At 39.2% G+C, this 21,550-nt stretch overlaps 1 protein-coding gene across 3 annotated transcripts in view; it reads left to right on the forward strand.

Moving 5' to 3' along the window:
• Nucleotides 1-21,550, forward strand: part of DNAH11 (dynein axonemal heavy chain 11) — a 364,495-nt gene that overhangs the window by 24,931 nt on the left and 318,014 nt on the right. For all 3 annotated transcript variants that reach the window (XM_061413683.1, XM_061413682.1, XM_061413681.1), the window contains exons 9-12: nucleotides 9,884-10,000; nucleotides 18,112-18,249; nucleotides 18,564-18,688; nucleotides 19,238-19,433. In XM_061413683.1, the coding sequence (XP_061269667.1) occupies nucleotides 9,884-10,000; nucleotides 18,112-18,249; nucleotides 18,564-18,688; nucleotides 19,238-19,433 (576 nt within the window). The remainder of the gene's footprint in view (nucleotides 1-9,883; nucleotides 10,001-18,111; nucleotides 18,250-18,563; nucleotides 18,689-19,237; nucleotides 19,434-21,550) is intronic.

The raw sequence follows: 21,550 nt of genomic DNA on the forward strand, positions 1-21,550 counted from the left end.
GCTTTTCAGGTTTAAACTGCTTCTGTTTTCTGTTACTGCCCCAGGTTAGGGGCCGGGAGTTTCCTGTGAATGCCCCTGCAGCTCTGGGATAAACATAGCTTTATTTTAGTGTTTTGCCATGATAGTGAAGCCCAGGTATCAAAAACAAAAAATAATAATTCACTCTCATCCTCATTGTTTTTTGTGGAATGTGAATTTATTCACTATTATGTTTATATTTGGTCAAATAATTGACTCTTTGAAATATACAAGTACAGTGTGTTAGCTTTGTAAGGACATGGTCTGCAAGTGAATCCTTCTGAACTGTTGACAGCTTTTGGGAAGTGGAGTTAATAATAAGAATGATATAGCCATTGTGTGTCCTGCTAATTTGTGGAAAAGTAAGAGAAATCCAGATCTGTGGTGATGAATAGCCTGAGCTCTTCCCCAGAGCCTGGTAAGATGCCTGGCACGTGGCAGGCACTCAGGGAATGTGGACAGAATGGGACTCTTGGGGGGACTTGGTTTAGCTCTTCTGAGCAACTGAACAGTGGAGTGTGAGACCCACGTTGTGCAGACCCTCAGGTGCCTTCGAGTTGCAGGAGGGTCTTGATTTATTCACGATTACAAATCCTGGTAGGTTTTCAGCATGCCATTAATATATATACAAATACATATTATATATATATATATATTTCAGATATATATGTCTGGTATTTGTATTTAGTATTTTGAAGCCCCGTTTATTTTGTAATTGAAAAGAACAAGGCTTACCTCTGATCTCCAAAGGTTGGAGACATCTATAGCCTTCCCTTGAAGTTCTCTTTCAACCTCCGGTCTGATTATCTTGACTTTGGTTATTCCATGAAATCAAAATGTGAATTAACTATAAATTCAGTTAATTGGTGTGCTTATATCAAAGATGACCTTTCTTTTTGTTTAATGTGTCTTGGTTATCAGTGTTGCCTCAGAATATTGCAGTGATTATTTCTTTTTGGCTTGACTAAGCTGTTCATTTGTTGAACAGCTGAGTTCATTGTGTTCTGGTTTTGATGATGAAGTAAAGTCGCTCAGTCGTGTCCGACTCTTTGCCCGACCCCATGGACTGCAGCCCACCAGGCTCCTCTGTCCATGGAATTTTCCAGGCAAGAGTACTGGAATGGGTTGCTATTTCCTTCTCCAGGAGATCTTCCCGACCCAGGGATCAAACCTGGGTCTCCTGCATTGTATGCAGACGCTCTACTGTTTGAGCCACCAGGGAAGTCAGTGAAATTTGATGATGAAATCAGTTGGTAGTTTTTAGGAGACAATACTGTAGCCAACAAACTGCCTCCAAACTCACATATTCATAGTGGTGTATTCCTTGACACGTGCCCAGCCCATGCCCTTCCTCTCCTGATGCGCACACCTGATGCCCATCGAGCAGTGCGGATGTAGCAGTCTTGTGCGTCATGTCAGCCTTCCTGCCCTTTGGTGTAGAAATGGCTTACATATGTTCCAGTAAATTAAAGAAACAGTGACTGCTAGTTTGTTTTTAGAAATGCTGTTACTGATTTCTCTCTCTTCATTAATCTCAAGCCTATCAGACAGGCTTTGAGCCTTTATTTATCAGAAGTTCTGCCACTGTGGTCTGTTGACAGAAGAGGGGGGCCTCAGGTGTGTCCATTAATGTGTCCTTCAGTTTCTGAATTGTTAATACTAAATTTAAAGGTCACTTTAGGTATTTGCTTTGATTTCTTCCTGTGGGACTATTTGAGATCTAGGCAATTATGGGGAGAGACTTGCTTTCTTAATTAATTAATTGAAACATGGAATATTGTAGATGTTTAAGGTATGCTGCCAAGTCGCTTCAGTCGTGTCCAACTCTGTGCGACCCCATGGACTGCAGCCTACCAGGCTCCTCCATCCATGGGATTTTCCAGGCAAGAGTACTGGAGTGGGTTGCCATTTCCTTCTCCAATGCATGAAAGTGAAAAATGAAAGTGAAGTCGCTCAGTCGTGTCTGACTCTTCGAGACCCCATGGACTACAGCCTACCAGGCTCCTCCGTCCATGGCATTTTCCAGGCAAGAGTACTGGAGTGGGGTGCCATTGCCTTCTCCAAATTTGTTATACAATTGTTCATAAAACATTTTTATGATTCTTTTTACTTCTGTAAAATTGGTAGTAATTACTCAGGTTTCATTTTAGTAATTTTGTTTCCCTCTTTTTTCTTTAGTCAGTCTGTCTAAATGTCAATTTCATTTTTTCCCAAAGAATGACATTTTTGGTTTTGTTGCTTTTTCTGTTTTTCTGTTATTGACTTCATTTATCTCCACTTTGATCTTGATATTTTTCCCTTTCCTCTGCTAGCTTTGGTATTAGTAACGTGTAAAGTTAGGTTATTCAGTTAAGATCCCCCTTTTTTAATGTATATGTTTATAGTGATAATTTTTCCCTTAATACTGTTTCTGATGTATTCCTTAAGTTTGACTTTGTTGGGCTTTTTTTTTTTTTTCCCCCATTTATGTCAAGGTGTTCTTAATTTCCCAGGTGATTTCTTGTTTGACTCACTGCTTGTGGGAGGAATGAACTCATACAGAGTATGTTCTTAGATGACAATGGAATCAAACTAGAAATCAGTAATAGAAACATGACAGGGAAAGCTCTAAACACTTAAAAGCCAAAGATCACATTTCTAAGTATTCTGTGAATCGAAGTAGTAGTCTCAAGGGAAATAAAACAGAGGACTGAATGAAAATGAATGAAATGAAAATACAGTATTTCAGAATTTGTAGGAACAGCTTAAAGCAGTTATGAGGGAAATTTATAGCACTAACTGCATACATTAAAAAAGAGGAAAATATCAAATCAGTAATGTTTCTACCCTAAGAACCTAGAAAAAAATGAGAGCAAATAGACACAAATCAGAAAGAAGGGAAAAATCAGAAGGGAAGAGCAGAAATCAATGATGTTGAAAACGAATAATAAAGTCAGTGAAGCTAAGAGTTAGTTCTTTGAAAAGACAAAACTCTAGAAAGACTACAAAGAAAAAAAAATTACCAATGTCAGGAGTGAAAAAGAGCTACCATTACATGTTCTGCAGATATCAAAAGAATAATGGGTAATACCAAAAAACAAACAAAAGAATAACCTCTATACATAAATTTGATAACTTTGATTAAATAAAACAATTCCTCAAAAAATTCAAATTACCACAACTCACCCAATATGAAATATTGAAAATTGAGATATAATCGACATGTTACATTATATTAGTTTTAGGTGTACAACATAATTTGTTACGTGTATATGTTGTGAAATGATTATCACAGTAAGTTTACTTAACATCTGTCATCACAGATACTTAAAAAATTTTTTTTTCTTGTGAGGGTGAGAAAAATTGGATTTGTATTTAAAAACTTCCCCCAAAGAAAATATTGATGCCTGGGGTGTTTCACTGGAGAATTCTACCAAATATTGAAGAATTACAGGCACCCCTCATTTTTCCGTTTGCGCTTGCCAGATCCTGTGGGGTTTTTGTTTTTGTTTTTCTTTTTCTTTTTTTTTAGTTTTATTTTATTTTTAAACTTTACAATATTGTATTAGTTTTGCCAAATATTGAAATGAATCCGCCACAGGTGTACCCTCGTTCCCCATCGTGAACCCTCCTCCCACCTCCCTCCCCTACCCTCCCTCTGGGTCGTCCCAGTGCACCAGCCCCAAGCATCCAGTACCGTGCATCGAACCTGGACTGGCGACTCGTTTCATACATGATATTATACATGTTTCAATGCTATTCTCCCAAATCTCCCCACCCTCTCCCTCTCCCACAGAGTCCATAAGACTGATCTATACATCGGTGTCTCTTTTGCTGTCTCATACACAGGGTTATTGTTACCATCTTTCTAAATTCCATATATATGCGTTAGTATACTGTATTGGTGTTTTTCTTTCTGGCTTACTTCACTCTGTATAATAGGTTCCAGTTTCATCCATCTCATTAGAACTGATTCAAATGTATTCTTTTTAATGTCTGAGTAATACTCCATTGTGTATATGTACCACAGCTTTCTTATCCATTCATCTGTTTTTGTTTCTTTACAGATTGAAGGTTCGTTGCAACCCTGTACTGATCAGTATCATTTTTGCAGTAACACCTGCTTGCTTTGTGTTGGTCACATTTTAGAAAATTTCACAATATCTCAAACTTCTTTGTTATTACTATATTTGTTATGGTGATCTGTGATCTTTGACATTGTTACTATGACTCATTAAGGCTCAGATGATGGTCAGTATTTTTTAGTGATAAAGTGTATATAGTGTGTGTATATATATATGTATATATATTTCAGATTCTTTTCCCATTTAGATTATTACAGAATATTGAGTAGAGTTTCCTCTGCTATACAGTAGGTCCCTATTATCTATTTTGTATATAGTCATGTGTATATGTCAATCCTAGTCTCTTAATTTATCACTTCCTGTCATGTTTCCCCTTTGGTAACCACAAGTTTGATTTTGAGATCTCTGAGTCTGTTTTTGAGTTGTAAATAAGTTCATTTGTATCTCTTTTTTTTTGGCTGTGCTGCACATGCGGGCTTTCCTGGTAGATCAGCTGGTAAAGAATCCACCTGCAATGCAGGAGACCCCGGTTCAATTCCTGGGTTGGGAAGATCCCCTGGAGGAGAGATAGGCCACCTACTCCAGTGTTCTTGGGCTTCCTTGGTGGCTCAGTCAGTAAAGAATCTGCCTGCAATGCGGGAGATTTGGGTTCGAGCCCCCTGGGTGGGAAGATCCCTTGAAGGAAGGCATGGCAATCCACTCCGGTATTCTTGCTTGGAGAATCCCCAAGGACAGAGGAGCCTGGTGGGCTACAGTCCATGGGGTTGCAAAGAGTTGAACACCACTGAGCGACTAAGCACATACACAGTATGCCGGATCTTGGTTCCCTAAGATGCTAAGTTGCTAAGTCACTTCAGTCGTGTCCGACTCTGTGCGACCCCATAGACGGCAGCCCACCAGGCTCCCCGTCCCTGGGATTCTCTAGGCAAGAACACTGGAGTGGGTTGCCATTTCCTTCTCCAATGCATGAAAGTGAAAAGTGAAAGTGAAGTCACTCAGTTGTGTCCGACTCTTCGAGACCCCATGGACTGCAGCCCACCAGGCTCCTCCGCCCATGGGATTTTCCAGGCAAGAGTACTGGAGTGGGGTGCCATTGCCTTCTCCGCTTAGTTCCCTGACCAGGGATCAAACTTGTGTCTCCTGCAGTGGAAACATGGAGTCCTAACCACTGGACTGCTAGGGAATTCCCCATTTGTATCATTTCTAAAATTAGATTCCACTTACAAGTGATAGAATATGACTTCTGTGTTTCTCCGTCTGACTTCACTTAGTATGGTGATATCCAGGTCCATCCATGTTGCTGTAAATGGCGTTACTTCATTGTTTATGGCTGAGTGATATTCCATTGTATGTATATGTACCACATCTCTCTTATCCATTCCTCTGTCAATGGACATTTAGGAGAATCCCAGGGACGGGGGAGCCTGGTGGGCTGCCGTCTGTGAGGTCGCACAGAGTTGGACACAACTGAAGCAACTTAGCAGCAGCAGCAGCAGCATGTCTTGTCTATTATAGTGCTGCATGTATAGGTGTGCATGTATCTTTTCAAATTATGATTTTCTCCAAGTATACACCCAGGAGTGGGAGTGCTGGATCATACTGTGGTTTTAGTTTTAGTTTTTTAAGGATTCTCCATACAGTTCTCCATAATGGTTGTACAAATTTATATACCTACAGTATAAGAGGGTGCCCTTTTCTTCACACCCTTTCCAACATTTATTGTAGATTTTTTGATGATGGACATTCTGACAGGTGTGAGGTGATACCTCATTGCAGTTTTGATTTGCAGTTCTCTGATAATTAGTGATATTGAGCATCTTTTCATGTGCTTTTTGACCATCTGTCTGCCTTCTTTGAAGAAATGTCTGTTTAGATCTTCTGCCCATTTTTTATTGGATTGTTTGGGGGTGTTCTTGATATTGAGCTACATGAACTATTTGTATATTTGGGAGATTAATACCTTGTTGGTCACTTGCAAATATTTTCTCCTATTCTTTGGGTTGTCTTTTCATTTTGTTTATGGTTTCCTCTGCTGTGCAGAAGTTTTTAAGTTTAATTAGGTCCCATGTATTTATTTTTGTTTTTATTTTCATGATTCTCTGAGGTAGATCCAACAAGATAGAGATATAGATTTATGTCAGAGAATGTTCTCCCTATATTTTCCACTAGGAATTTTATAGTTTCTGGCTTTACATTTAGGTCTTTAATCCATTTTGAGTTTATTCTTCTGTGTGGTGTTAGGGAGTGTTCTGATTGCATTCTTTTACATGTAGCTGTCCAGTTTTCCCAGCACCACATGTTAAAAAGACTGTCTTTTCTCCATGGTATGTTCTTGCCCCCTTTGTAATAGTTTAGCAATTTAAAAACTTTGATGCATTAGGTTTTTGACCATATTCAACATCCATTCATGATGGGGAAAAAAATTCTCAGAAATAGGAATAGCGGGACCTTCCTCAAATTGATAAAGAATAACTACCAAAAGCCTCAAGGACATTATACATAATGGAAAGGACCTCCTTATATCCCAAACACAAAGCGTATATTTGGCTGCCTACTCAACATCTCCACTTGTATATTTAATAGACATCACCAGCATGCTTTACCTCTCCCCAAGCCTATTCTTCCTTGTATTCTTCAACTCAAAAATACTCCATATAGTATACTGCTTAGTGGAAAATATAGGAGCCATCCATGATCTTACTCTTTTCTCATGATAAGTAAGCATCAGGTTCTGTCATATAAACCCTGAGAATATATCACCCTGAAAATATATACAGATCTCATCTCTGAGCCAGGTTATTGCCTTTGCTCCTAAACTTCTCCTTCAGGCCCTGTATTGGCTCCATCACATCTGTTCTTCACACAGCAACTTGATTGCCTATTAAGAGCTAAATTAGACCATGATATTTCTCTACCTAAAACATCAGAATTTCTCATGTTACTAATAAGGGCAATTTAGGAGTTTTTAGAATATAGAAAAAATGGTTTTGAGTAGCACCAGTATATTGTTTATTCTCTAATAAGATTGAGAAACAGCTATGCGCTGGGAATGTTAAATATTGGTACTGTCCCTGTGAGAAGAAACCTGGGTACATTACTCATAGATTAAAACCCAGTGGGAGAATCCAGGTAGTCAGTTACACAGAGTGCTCAGTGCCAGGGTATGAAAAGTGCTGTGTGCCATGGGAGTATTTGTGAAGGGCCCCTTTCCAGGGGAGGTGAAAGGGAAACTGAGACAATGCCTGAAAGAGAAGTAGAACTGGAAAAATAAATAGAAATGAAGCAGGTGAGGAGTAGGTGAAAAGAAAGTGATTAGAGAAAATTGTGTTATACACAGAGCACCAGTGTGACAAGGCAGGCCTGGCTAGATCCGAGTGTGTGAAGAGGGAGAGACGCTGGAATAGTCAGGAGGAGTAAGCAGGGTTCACATCACAAAGGACCTTGTAGATGAGGCCAGGACTGTGAGACTTCACCCTAAAAGTTAAGGATTCCGTACTGAGACATGGAGAATTACTAGTACGAGAGTGACATATGATTTCTATTTTAGAAAGCTTGTTTAGATTGCAGTTTAGAGAATGATGGGAGAGGTGAGATTAAAGGTAAAGAGAGCTGTTTAAATATGATAAACAGAAGTCTAGCCAAGTGGTAATGGTGATTGAGATGAGGGTGATGCCTGGACGATGGAGAATACATAGGAGAAAAGACAGATAACACTTTGAGCAAGAGAGGAAGAAGTCAAAGAGATTGCCAGAGTTTTTGTTAGGGTTTATAGAATGAGGAGTGTCTTTATAGAGAGGATGAGTTCCCATTTGGCAACCCCATGGACTATAGCCCACCAGGCTCCTCTAGTATTTTCTAGGCAAGAATGTTGGAGTGGGTTCCCATTTCCTACTCCAGGGGATCTGTCCAATCCAGGGGTCGAATCCTGGTCTCCTTCATTGCAGACAGATTCTTTGCCATCTGAGCCACCAGGGAAGCCTTTGTATATAATAAATTTGAGTTATCTGGGGGATTTCCTGAGGGAGATGTCCCCTCAGCAATTCTGAATTCAGGCTGAGCTGACAGGAGAGGTTAGGAGAGAGATCTGTTATGGGAAATAAGTATTTGTTCCTTCCCTAATGGCTGGATGGCATCACTGACTTGATGGACGTGAGTTTGAGCAAGCTCTGGGAGTTGGTGATGGACAGGGAATCCTGGCCTGCTGCAGTCCCTGGGGTTGCAAAGAGTCAGACACAACTGAGCAACTGAACTGAACTGAGATGTTGATTATTTGTTAATTGTTCAAATAATGTTTGAGGATCTTAAGTTGTATGTTCCTTGTTGCCACACTGAGATGAGGGGCAAGGTAGGCTTGTTACAACTTGTTGGGCATTTGTGTCTACTTTTAAAGGTCAGTGATCCTTGAATGAAGAGACTGTTTGGCCTTCATTCAAAAGTAGAGACTTCCTCTTGATGCTAAATAAGACATTGCTGTGTATGATGCACAGTGCTCTAGAACTGTGCTGTTACACTATTTTCTAGTGTGTATTAAATTTAGCATAAGGTGCATTCCTTCATAGAAACATCCAAAATCATGGTTGGAGTGTGGGCTCTGGAGCCAGGTTCAGATCAGATCAGATCAGTCGCTCAGTCGTGTCCAGCTCTTTGCGACCCCATGAATCGCAGCACGCCAGGCCTCCCTGTCCATCACCAACTCCCGGAGTTCACTGAGACTCACGTCCATCGAGTCAGTGATGCCATCCAGCCATCTCATCCTCTGTCGTCCCCTTCTCCTCTTGCTCCCAATCCCTCCCAGCATCAGAGTCTTTTCCCATGAAGCCAGGTTACCTGGTTTTAAATTCTGGCCCTGCTGTCAACTAGTGGTATGACTGTGGACATAAACTTCTCAGAGTTTATTTTGTTGCCCATAAAATGGGAAAAATATTACCTACATTATATATTGTTAGAATTGAGCTAATAATGTAAAACATTTAAAATAGAACTGAATAAATGTTAGCCGTCGTTATTGTTATTATTCCTGTTAGTATTATTAATAGAAAAGGCTCAGGCTATGGAGGTAACAAAGGGACCCATTAAGTGTGTGGTGCACACTCCTGGGGTGGCTTGACTGGGAAGCCCAAAGTGGTTGTGAATTTCTGGGGCCTCACTGAAGACTGAGTTGGAATGCTATGCAGATGATGGTTATTTTGTCTTTGTTTCACTCTTTGTAATTATGAGAGTGGGTGTTTATGTATTAAGAGGAAACTGGGGGTTGTTAACCGCATGTTAGTAAGAAACTGGGGAAATGGAAAGAGTGTTACGTTATGTCTGTATCTCCAGTGATGTTTTCTTACAGACAGACCTGTGGATTTTAGTTCTCACTTGAAGAAATACTGTTTCCTGGCAGGTTTTCTGCTCCATAAAAAAACAAAATAAAAACTTAATTTTTAAACTCTAGATGTACTAAATTTATAATGAGGCAAGATTATTTTTTTTCCTTTTTCTTTTCTGTAAAGCTTTGCTTTTTAAATTTATAATCAAAATAGCGTGGAGAAGGGTGGATCAGTAGGCCAAAGTTCTGATGTTGGGGTCTGAGCCAGTGGAAGGCATTGTGGAAACGTGAGCTGATGGTGCTAGATGTTCACTGCTCTATAAATAAGGCTGTCACTGAGCACTTAGTCAGATACAGCTGTTTCTTTCCTAGAATCCTACTATGAAAAATCATTCAGAGAGAAAAAGAGAGAGGTGTCACGCTTTTGTGATTGATATTTTCATTGTTGGATTCTTTCCTGAGAACTAATATTTTATTTTGAATTTTATAGGAGTTTGAAAGTGATTATGTTGTATTTAAGTCCAAAACTCTGGATTTTGACAGAAGGCTTGGGACAGTTCTTTGTGAAGCTTTCTTCAACTGCAATGGTCTAGAAGCTGCGTTTAAGGTTAGTTCTAAAGAAGTTATTAAAAAAAAAAGTTTTAGCAATGAATAATGTAAAACTATTAGATGAAAAGAGGGAATACATTCTTTTCTGATTCAGGTGAACTATTAACTAGTCACATTCTTTTCATATTCAGCTCACTGAATTATAAACTTTGAATATCACACTAATGAATAATGACATTGACCTTGGACAAGGTCAGTTTTAGGACATCTGACTGTTGATCTTTGCTTCAATTCATTGTTCTTTCATTACCTTTAGAGCAAGTTTGGGAAGACCTGTGAAGTACTGATTCAGAATTAAGCCACAGTGAAAAGTGAAAAATACCAGTTAATTCAAAAATTTCTTTTCTTTACCATTGTTTATATAGGTTGGGTTCACCTGCCCACTTTATTGATCTGACTGAAATAAATAACAGTTTCAATTCTGTTCAGTCTCTCAGTCGTGTCCAACTCTTTGCGACCCCATGAACCGCAGCACGCCAGGCCTCCCTGTCCATCACCAACTCCCGGAGTTCACTGAGACTCACGTCCATTGAGTCAGTGATGCCATCCAGCCATCTCATCCTCTGTCGTCCCTTTCTCCCCTGCCCCTAATCTCTCCCAGCATCAGACTCTTTTCCAATGAGTCAACTCTTCACATGAGGTGGCCAAAGTACTGGAGTTTCAGGTTCAGCATCATTCCTTCCAAAGAAATCCTTCAGAATGGACTGGTTGGATCTTCTTGCAGTCCAAGGGACTTTCAAAGTCTTCTCCAACACCACAGTTCAAAAGCATCAATTCTTCAGCGCTGAGCCTTCTTCACAGTCCAACTCTCACAGCCATACATGACTACTGCAAAAACCATAGCCTTGACTAGACGGATCTTTGTTTGCAAAGTAATGTCTCTGCTTTTGAATATGCTATCCAGGTTGGTCATGACTTTCCTTCCAAGGAGTAAGCATCTTTTAATTTCATGGCTGCAGTCACCATCTGCAGTGATTTTGGAGCCCCCCAAAATAAAGTCTGATACTGTTTCCACTGTTTCCCCATCTATTTGCCATGAAGTGATGGGACCAGATGCCATGATCTTCGTTTTCTGAATGTTGAGCTTTAAGCCAACTTTTTCACTCTCCTCTTTCACTTTCATCAAGAGGCTTTTTAGTTCCTCTTCACTTTCTGCCATAAGGGTGGTATCATCTGCATATCTGAGGTTATTGATATTTCTCCTGGCAATCTTGATTCCAGCTTGCGTTTCTTCCAGCCCAGCGTTTCTCATGATGTACTCTGCATATAAGTTAAATAAACAAGGTGACAATATACAGCCTTGATGTATTCCTTTTCCTATTTGGAACCAGTCTGTTGTTCCATGTCCAGTTCTAACTGTTGCTTCCTGACCTGCCATACAGATTTCTCAAGAGGCAGGTTTTTCTTTAAGCATAAGACACCAATTACCAGACATGCCATTGTTTATCAACAAAGGAAAATACTGCCAAAAGATTAGGATGCTGTTGATTATATAACATAATCTAGTTTCAAAGGTGTTAAAACATGAAAGAATGTTTATCATGCTGCTCCTGCTGCTAAGTCGCTTCAGTCGTGTCCGACTCTGTGCGACCCCATAGACGGCAGCCCACCAGGTTCCGCTGTCCCTGAGATTCTTCAGGCAAGAACACTGGAGTGGGTTGCCATTTCCTTCTCCAGTGCATGAAAGTGAAAAGTGAAAGTGAAGTCGCTCAGTCGTGTATGACTCCTAGCGACCCCGTGGACTGCAGCCTACCAGGCTCCTCGGTCCATGGGATTTTCCAGGCAAGAGTACTGGAGTGGGGTGCCATTGCCTTCTCCGAATGTTTATCATAGAACTGATGAAATACAGTATAGTGTATGAATAGTCGAACTTGCTTGTCAAAGAAGAGAATCTGTAAAGTGTAAACTTAGATGACATCCCCAAAGTGGAATGAGGACTCCGTGTCAGTGGAAACAGCTAGAGAATTGTGGACACAATTCATTGAAGATTGCAGTGCAAAACAAAATAACAGACCCAGACTTTGTCAGAGATAATTGCTTGATTTTGATCTTAAAATTCAAATAAATTGGTCAGATGGTGGTTAAGCTGCTAGTGTCTTCTAACGCCGTCAACCGTTTTAACACAGGGAAGTCACAGGGCCCAGAGTTCTCTGTTATGAGCCCTTGGATGAAACTGAGATGCCGCCAGCTGAAATATGTAGCCTGTTGTTATAAAATAATACCACCCGTCATGCCATCTCTCAGAAGTTACTGTGGTTTTTAATACTGCCAGACCTTTTCTTTGACTAGATATGCATACATATTTCTCTCTGCGAAAAATGACATATTGTGAACTCTGCAATCTTTTTGTAGCCTTTTCAAGAAGCAGTGAATCATAAATATTTTTACTTTAATAACAGATTTCAACAATGCCATTTTTAGTGGCTATGCACTAGTCTATCATATTCTCTGTTACTGGACTTCCTTTCAGACTTTCAGAAATCATGGCAAGAAAGAATGTGGAGGAAAATCTGAATTACAGAGGCTCCTACCTTTTCTCTTTTCTCACAGGCATTCATATGGATTCTGTTTTCACATGCCAATTATTTTTCTTAACGGTTTTATCTCTTCACTGTCATGTATTGTTTCTTTGATTCTCAGCGTATTTGTACCTTGTCTACTGAAAAACACAGCATAAGCTGCTGCCCTTATAAGCTCTCCAGGGGTGGGGCATCATCTTAGAGCTTTTGTTATATTTAGCTCACCTTTTGCAATCCTTTATATAAAGCAGCCACTTAATAACTGTGACATTAGCAGGGCTGACTGGTTGTCACAGTCCTGCAATGACACGCAGATGGAGATAAACTGCAGCAAGAGTCGTGGCAGAAGGAAAAAAATGACAGGGTTGTGTATTTAAGGAGAAAATTATTTCTACTATAGGTCCAGGTTGATGAAGTCTGCCCAGTTACTGTTGTGTCCTGGGGAGTAAATACCTGCAGACTCTAAAGACCAGGACCCAGCAAAGCCATGAGCAGGAAGGGCCCTGAAAGCCAACAGTATAAAACTGTGGCAGAGTTAGCATTCAGTAAACATTAAAACAAAATGCTGATGGAAGGCTTTTTAAAATTTATAGTATCTCTACATGGAGACTGAAGTATGTAAGGTAAGTATTGAGAAAAGTCTTTAGGTGAAATAACAGAACACTAGAAAATTGTGAAGTGTATGTGGTTCATACGGCAATAGATTTAAAAAAATCTGAAAAAGAGACAAATTTAGGAAAAACATAAATATTGCATAATGAAACCGAGAAGTAGAAGAAAATCAAGGTAAACCTTACAGACCTCTAATGGAATATTTAGGAAGGAAGCATGTATTGAGTATCAGTCTTGACTCTTTTGAGATTGATATGAAGGACAGAATCTGTTGTCTTCATAAAAAAGCTCTTAGCGCTGATGTGACAAGGAAACCAGAAGTTCAAATGACCTTTATTCTCATCCTGGAAGATAATTTTTATTTATCTGCGATGTTGAAAAATTAAGGTAATATGTACTGCTTTAAAAGTTAAGACTTTAACTACTAATTTCTGGCTTTACTACCTCCCCCCAAAATATTTTCTCTCTCTTTCCTATTTTACACTTGGAGTTAAGTTCCACTAAGCACGTCAGCTGGGCAAAATGAGATGTGGCTGGGAAGCTTCTAGTATTGTTTCAGTTGTAGTTGACATAAAAAGGGTTTGAAAGAGGACGCTGTGAAATAGGTGTGTTTCCTTACTGTAGTTAGAGTCCAATTCTTTATGAAACCTTTAAGGCCGTTTTTGCTTCAGAATGTTAACATAAAGTCCAAATGTAACAGAACAGTGGTTGTAAGAAGAAAAGTTAATACTTTGCATTTTGCTCAGTGGCAACTAACCAAGCGGAGTTTAAATATTTAGTAGTTTCTACAGTACTTTATATTGAAATATAGTTGATATACAATGTGTTAGTTACAGGTGGTCAGCAAAGTGGTTTGGTTTTACACATATATACATATATATTCTTTTTAAAATTCTTTTATAGATTATTACAAGATACTGAGTATAGTTTCCTGTGCTAAACAACATGTCGTTGATTATTTTTTTTTATAATAGCGATGTCAGTATGTTAACCTCAAACTCCTAATTTATCCCTCCCCTCACCGTTTCCCGTTTGGTAACCCTAAGTTTTGTTTTCTATGTACATGAGTCTGTTTTTTTTTTGTAAGTAAGTTCATTGGTATCATTTGTTAGATTCCACATGTAAGTGATATCACATATTTGTCTTTCTCTAACTAACTTGATTTTGTATGATGATTACATGTTGCTGCAAATAGCATTATTTCATTATTTTTATGGCTGGGTAATATTCCATTATATGCATACAGTATCTTCTTTATCTGTCATCTGTCAATGGACGTTTAGGTTGCTTCCAAGTCTTGGCTATTGTGAATAGTGCTACAGTGAGTACTGGGGCGCATGCATTCTTTTGAGCCATGGTTTTCCCTGGATATATGCCTAGGAGTGGGATTGCTGGATCATATGGTAGCTGTATTTGTAGATTTTTTTTTTCTTGTTTTTTTTTTTTTATTTTATTTTAATTTTTTTAATTTTATTTTATTTTTAAACTTTACAATATTGTATTGGTTTTGCCAAACATCGAAATGAATCCGCCACAGGTATACATGTGTTCCCCATCCTGAACCTTCCTCCCTCCTCCCTCCCCATACCATCCCTCTGGGTTGTCCCAGTGCACCAGCCCCAAGCATCCAGTATCGTGCATCGAATCTGGACTGGCGACTCTTTCTATATATGATATTATACGTATTTCAATGCCATTCTCCCAAACCGTCCCACCCTCTCCCTCTTCCTAAGGAATCTCCACACTTTTCTTCATAGCGGCTGCACCAATTTCTTTCCCACCAACAGTTTTACAGTAGTTCTAATTGATATTACTAGAAAAAAGGCCAGCATGTGTTTATTTCAATTGCCTCAAAGATATGGTTAGATCTCCATTTCTGTTTGTATAATTTTTTTCTTTGTGTTGATTTTTTTTATAGTCAGTAGTTTTTAGGAAATCTTTACAAAATGTTTACAGTGATGCTGCTTTTTAACAACAGCAATTTTGGGGATACACCCATTAGTGTAGTTCTGAGAGGAATAACAAAGCTCTATCTTTAGCCATGTCACATCACTAACAGGGCAGGAATCTTGGTATATAGTTTTCTGCCACCTTGATGATACTTAGTTATTTTGAGGAAATACTTCTTTTTATTTCAAAGAAAGTATCTATGGAACAGGCCTAATAACTAACATTTTCTGAAGCCCACACAGAGTAAGTAACTAACAAAAGAACAGTTTTAAGTGGCACCTGGGCTGATGGGAGGCCGCACAAGGTAGCCGAGGCTGCCCCGGCGCCAGACCGCTCAGCGCCAGTGTCAAGTGATGACTCTGTCTTAGCTCTGCCAACTCGGGCAAGTCGTCCCCTGCCCGCAACTCAGTTTCTTTATCTGGAGCATGTGAGAACAGCATTTTTAACTCCCTTAAAATACAGTGCCTGGGCACCTAGTCAGCGTTCTGTAAACATTGCTTTTATAAAAATATGCATTTTTACTACATTATTTTTCTTGCAAAGAAAGCTGTCTCACACTGATGCACAGAAGAATCCCCACAGATTAGAAAAAAAGACAGGAGGACAATAGAAAACCAAAGTTAGCCTCACCAGACCCCTAAGCTTTGTGAAAACTCGTGGTTGGTCAAGATTAGTTTAAAATCTGAGGGCTCCATAACCAATCAACAGGAATTGTGGGCTTACACTCAGCAGCTTGCTGGGTGTGTGATGGTGTTTTGGTTCACATGTCTGCTTTTTCTGTCCCCGTACTCATTGGCTTCCCCTGCTTGCTAGGACAGTTGATCCTTGAACAATGCTGATCCCCTTCATAGTTGAAAATCAGTGTTTAACTTTTGGTTCCCCTCAGACTTAACTAAGAATAGGCTAGTTTTGACCAGAAGCTTTGCAATAATGAGTGGTCAAAGGATACACAGTTCGTGTGTTATATGTATTGTATAATGTATTCCTACAAGAAAGTAAGCTAGAAAGAAGAGTTATTAAGAAAAATCATAAGGAAGAAAAAACACTCTTACAGGACTGTATTCTGTTGATTTTTTGAGTTTGTCGTCTCTACAAGATGAATCATCTGTCAATACCTGCATCGGTATTGTGTACCTATATCAATATCTTCTTACATGGTACACACATGTATTACCAACATTAGACATAAAAAAAAACTGAAAAGATAATATGAAAAAGAAATTCATATTTCTTTACATGTGTGATTCATACATTGATAAAATGAAGCAGCAAAAATGAATTCATGATTGCTGCATTTTATCAGTGATTGAATTATTGCTTCTTTTTTTCAGCATGATTGTTTTCTGGTATCCTAGAGCAATTGACAGGACTGTCCCACAATAACCTAGCCTATGTACTAATAACTGAATTATGATGAAATTTTTATGGCATAGAGTATTACAGTCATATTCATAATATGATATTGGTAACATTGTTACTTAAAACTGGTGATAGGCTGATAGGCAATTTCTTCAGTTATGAGAGAGGTATACTGTTTGGTAATGTAATTTTTTGAAAGCAAAGTTATAAAACAGAAGACTACACATTTTTATATTAAATAGATCCTTATATCTCTGTAAGGATAGACTAGTATCTACATATATTTAATGCATTCATGATGCATCTTAAATTTTTGATATTTTTTGGCAACATGGTTTATCTGAGAGTCTTTTCAAATTGTCTCAAATCTCCATAAAACTTTTCCAGTGTCTTTATTGATAAAATTTTGTGTAACAGTAGATCCATGCAGTTGAAGGTCATTTTGTTCAAGGCTCAACTGTGATTTGTCTTCACTGATAATTTTACTGGCATTGGTTCAACCTGCCATGCCCTAATTCTTTTTCTGAGAAAGAATCTGATTATCTCAAAGCGTAGGTTTCAACTACGACTCTGACACTGAAGGAACCGTCCGCCTGTGGAGTGGGTGTCATTGGAACAGGTCGCTACTGCTGCACCAGCTGCTGCTTTGGGGGGGCCTGGTTCCTGTGGTACAAAACACACGTGGGCATAGACAGGACAGTCCCTGTGACTGATGCTTCCAGTATAACTATGTATTTAGAATTTATTTTACTGAAGGTATAGTTGATTTACAATGTTGTCAATTTCTGCTGTATAGCAGAGTGTTTCAGTTATACATACATATATATATATATGCACATTCTTTTTTCACATTCTTTTCCTTCATCATCTATCACAGGGTAACTGTAATGATTATTATTGTGTGACCTGGAGGTCCTCAGTATGGATATTCTTATTTCAAAGGGTATATGTGTAGGTTGTGGTTCAGTTGCTAACTCATGTCCAGCTCTTTGCAACCCAATAGACTGCAGTACACCAGCCTCCCCTGTCCTATATTATCTCCTGGAGTTTGCACAGATTCATGTCCATTGAGTTGGGGATGCCATCTAACCATTTCATCCTCTGTTGTCCCTTCTCCTACTGCCCGTAATCTTTCCCAGCATCAGAGTCCTTTCCAGTGAGTCAGTTCTTCACATCAGGTGGCCAAAGGATTGGAGCTTCAGCATCAGTCTTTTCAGTGAATATTCAGGGTTGATTTCCTTTAGGATTGACTGGTTTGATCTCTTTGCAGTCCAGTATGTAGGAGAGAAGAGCAAATAAAAAGTATACAGTCTTGCTTCTGTTCTTAAATCTGCAAAGCATCTTCTACATTTCCTGGTGCCCAACAGGAAGTAATAGTGTCAGCTGTGATCAGGGATTGCTAACAGAGGTTCGTTTCTGACTCTTCACTTTCTGGTGAGGAAGGGAAACTGCTTTACATTTAGAATTTGCTTTATTGGATGTGTAGAAATTTTAGTGAGATGCAAAGATGTGTTTTCGATTTGGAGACCTTGCAGGACACTTGCATAGATCTAAATGTTTGCTCTGTATCTAGTCATGGAGGAGGTTTAATGGGGGAAATAGTGAACTGAGTATTTGTATTAACAGCCTATGGTGGTTAACCTTTCTTTCACTTTGATTTTTTTTATAGCTTTTGACTGTATTTGGGAATTTTCTTGAGAAACCAGTTGTCATGGAAATTTTCAGCCCACATTACAGCACACTTGTGCACATGTTCAGTGCAGAGTTGGATATGTGTAAGCAATTGTATAATGAACACATCAGACAGGTGAGTGGGGGGATAAAGTCTGGCACATTCACAGCATCATATTGTGGGTCAGGGTGTCAAGTAGAACTACACTGAGTGATACCTAAAGGTGAGATACAGGCACTGAAGTTGTTATGCTTTTATTTAACTGGTTTCCTATGGATATGAATAATCTGCTTTAGGACCTTAACTCTTCTACCAACCAAGTTACTTAGCACATGTGCTTTATGTATTTATTCTGTAAAAGTGCCAAAATGAGCAATTGTTCACAAGGTTGGAGTGTACTCTCATTAAATGTTCCCTTTCTTCCTCTTCACCACAATATCAATTTGCAGATTGAACAAGGAAATGTAGTTCTTAACAAGAATATGCCATTTACTTCAGGAAATATCAAATGGGCTAAAGAGGTTCTTGACCGACTTCAGATGTTTTGGTCAAACTTTGCATCTCTCCATTATCTGTAAGTAGTTAGGCTTTCCTGGTAACACTATCCCTGTGACACAGGCAATTTTGATATAGAGTGGTGAGCTCTTCATTTTAGTGCTTATTGCCTTATTTAACTCTTGTCATTGTCTGGCTTGTTGAGAGGGATTTATTCCCATGGTTTGGAGTATGCTTAATAGGACTTAGAACTTCCTATATTTCTATGTTTTGGGTCTTTTTTTTCCTTTTCACTTTTCCATTTCATCCAAAATATGCTGATAATTTTTGTTACTGTTTTTCCTTTCTCCAATAACTAGCATTCCTTTTTTTTTTTTTTTTGCAGACTTCTATATCTTTCTCTCTTCTTTGTAGGGATAGGGATTGACAACCTGTTGCTATTTGATTTAAATGTTTGGCATTCCATTTATTTTATAACTATCTTTTTTAAACAAAGACTGGGAAGAAGCATTGTTTGACCTTTATTGGTTTTCTTCCTGGTTTATAGTGTTACATTTTCTAGTGTGTATTATTATAAAGTAATTAAGCTGAAGCCTCTCTAATATATGGAAAAACCATATTCCTACAGATTCTTGGAAAGTCCTGATGATACCTTGGTTTATCAGAAGTATGTTGAGATGACAACTTTGCTGAACCAATTTGAAGATCATATCTATAATGAATGGAAAAGCAATGTGAATGAAATCTGTGAATTTAATTTGAATCAGCCCTTAGTTAAATTCAGTGCCACAAGTGGTCTTCTCAGTGTCAACTTTGACCCAAAGGTAGGGTTTAATGTTTTTAAAATGTTTTACAAATGCCCTTTTTATTATAAGTGTATGCCTAATACCTCCAGTCATTTATAAATATTTTATTTTGGGAAAATGTCAGAGCTATGAGGACTGTAACTTAAAACAGCTTCTTTATGTCTCCTTTAAAGATTTGTTTACCAAATTTTATATCAATTATTTTCTTATTTTGTCTTGTAATTATTTATTTACTACTTCCACTTGACTGGATAATGAGTTACTTGAGAGTCAGGTCCATCGTATTTCATCTTTGTGTTTGTGTGTCTAACATAGTATTTGGCACTTGATAACATTCAATAGATGTCAGTTTAATTGAACAGAATCAATAGTCTTTGATCAGTTTTTTTCTGGCTTATGTTTTCTGGCCCTGTCTCATGGTAGTCCAACTTTATGCCTAGGAGGTGAGAAAATTAGTCTCACTGACTTTATTTTTTATTTATGTATTTTTTTACTTAAAATGGGTACATTTTATTATATATAAATTATACATAAATATAGTTAATTTAAAAACAAAACATCAGATCAGATCAGTTGCACAGTCGTGTCCAACTCTTTGCGAACCTATGAATTGCAGCACGCCAGGCCTCCCTGTCCATCACCAACTCCCGGAGTTCACTCAGACTCACGTCTATCAAGTCAGTGATGCCATCCACCATCTCATCCTCTGTCGTCCCCTTCTCCTCCTGCCCCCAATCCCTCCCAGCATCAGAGTCTTTTCCAGTGAGTCAACTCTTCACGTGAGGTGGCCAAAGTACTGAGTTTCAGCTTACCATCATTCCTTCCAAAGAAATCCCAGGGCTGATCTCCTTCAGAATGGACTGGTTGGATCTCCTTGCAGTCCAAGGGACTCTCAAGAGTCTTCTCCAACACCACAGTTCAAAAGCATCAATTCATCAGCGCTCAGCCTTCTTCACAGTCCAACTCTCACATCCATACATGACCACAGGAAAAACCATAGCCTTGGGAGCCAGCACCAGTGTAGGGAAACCTAACCTGTAATCGACAAATTGCTGGAGGCTCAGTGTGGACAAGTCTGAGAGCTGAAAACTTCAGGTGGGAGAGGTAATGCATCACATAGTGATTATGGTCAATAATACCGAGTCATAAACTTCAGAGTTGCCAAGAGACTAGATCATAATTGTTCCTGCCACAAAAAAAAAAAAAGGGGGGGGGAATGATAATTATGTGACATGATACAGCTGTTAGTGAGCACCACAGTGATAGTCACATTGCAACATATAAATGTATCAAATCAACATATAGTACACTTAATTATGACAACTGAAACTTGGTAAGAGAAAGCAAAAACACATCCTAAACTTCAGGGGTGCCCAGTCACTGGAGGTGGAGCTTACGTTTCTGGGAGTTTTTTACTTCCTGGAGCTCCACCAGGTCCTCACTCATCTGCAGTGAATAGTGAAAGTGAAAGTTGCTCAGTCATGTCTGATTCTGTGCGACCCTGTGGACTATACAGTCCTTGGAATTCTCCAGGCCAGAATACTGGAGTGGGTAGCCTTTCCCTTCTCCAGGGAATCTTCCCAGCCCAGGTGTCCCGCATTGCAGGTGGATTCTTTACCAGTTGAGCCACAGGGGAAGCCCAAGAATACTGGAGTGGGTAGCCTATCTCTTCTCCAGCAGATCTTTCCCACCCAGAAATCGAACTGGGGTCTCCTGCATTGCAGGTGGATTCTTTACCAACTGAGCTATCAGGGAAGCTCCTCCAGTGAATCCTGGAGGAAAATACTTCCGGCAGGAGGAAAGGAAAGGACCACTTTGAAATGTGCCAGAGACTTCTGTTCTTCTCAACAAGGTCTGCTCTGAGGAGAAGCTGTCTTCCCAGGGCCTGGCCTACCTGGGGGAAGGGAAGTGCCAACTCCAGGCCACTCTAGCTATGCTATCCCACCTATGGGTGGGGAGTGAGAACCGAGAAGCACTGGTGAAGGGCATGGTCCACCAGCTCACCAAAAAGTTGAGACCTGATAGCAGGATTATGCAACCCTTCCCTACCCCAAACCTTACTCTCACATCACTAAAGGTCTGTTGACTACAATGTATCCTGTCTACCTAGTATATCTTGTCTACCTTTCAATAAA

The sequence above is a fragment of the Bos javanicus genome, chromosome 4, assembly GCF_032452875.1.
Source record: "Bos javanicus breed banteng chromosome 4, ARS-OSU_banteng_1.0, whole genome shotgun sequence".
NCBI lineage: Eukaryota > Metazoa > Chordata > Mammalia > Artiodactyla > Bovidae > Bos > Bos javanicus.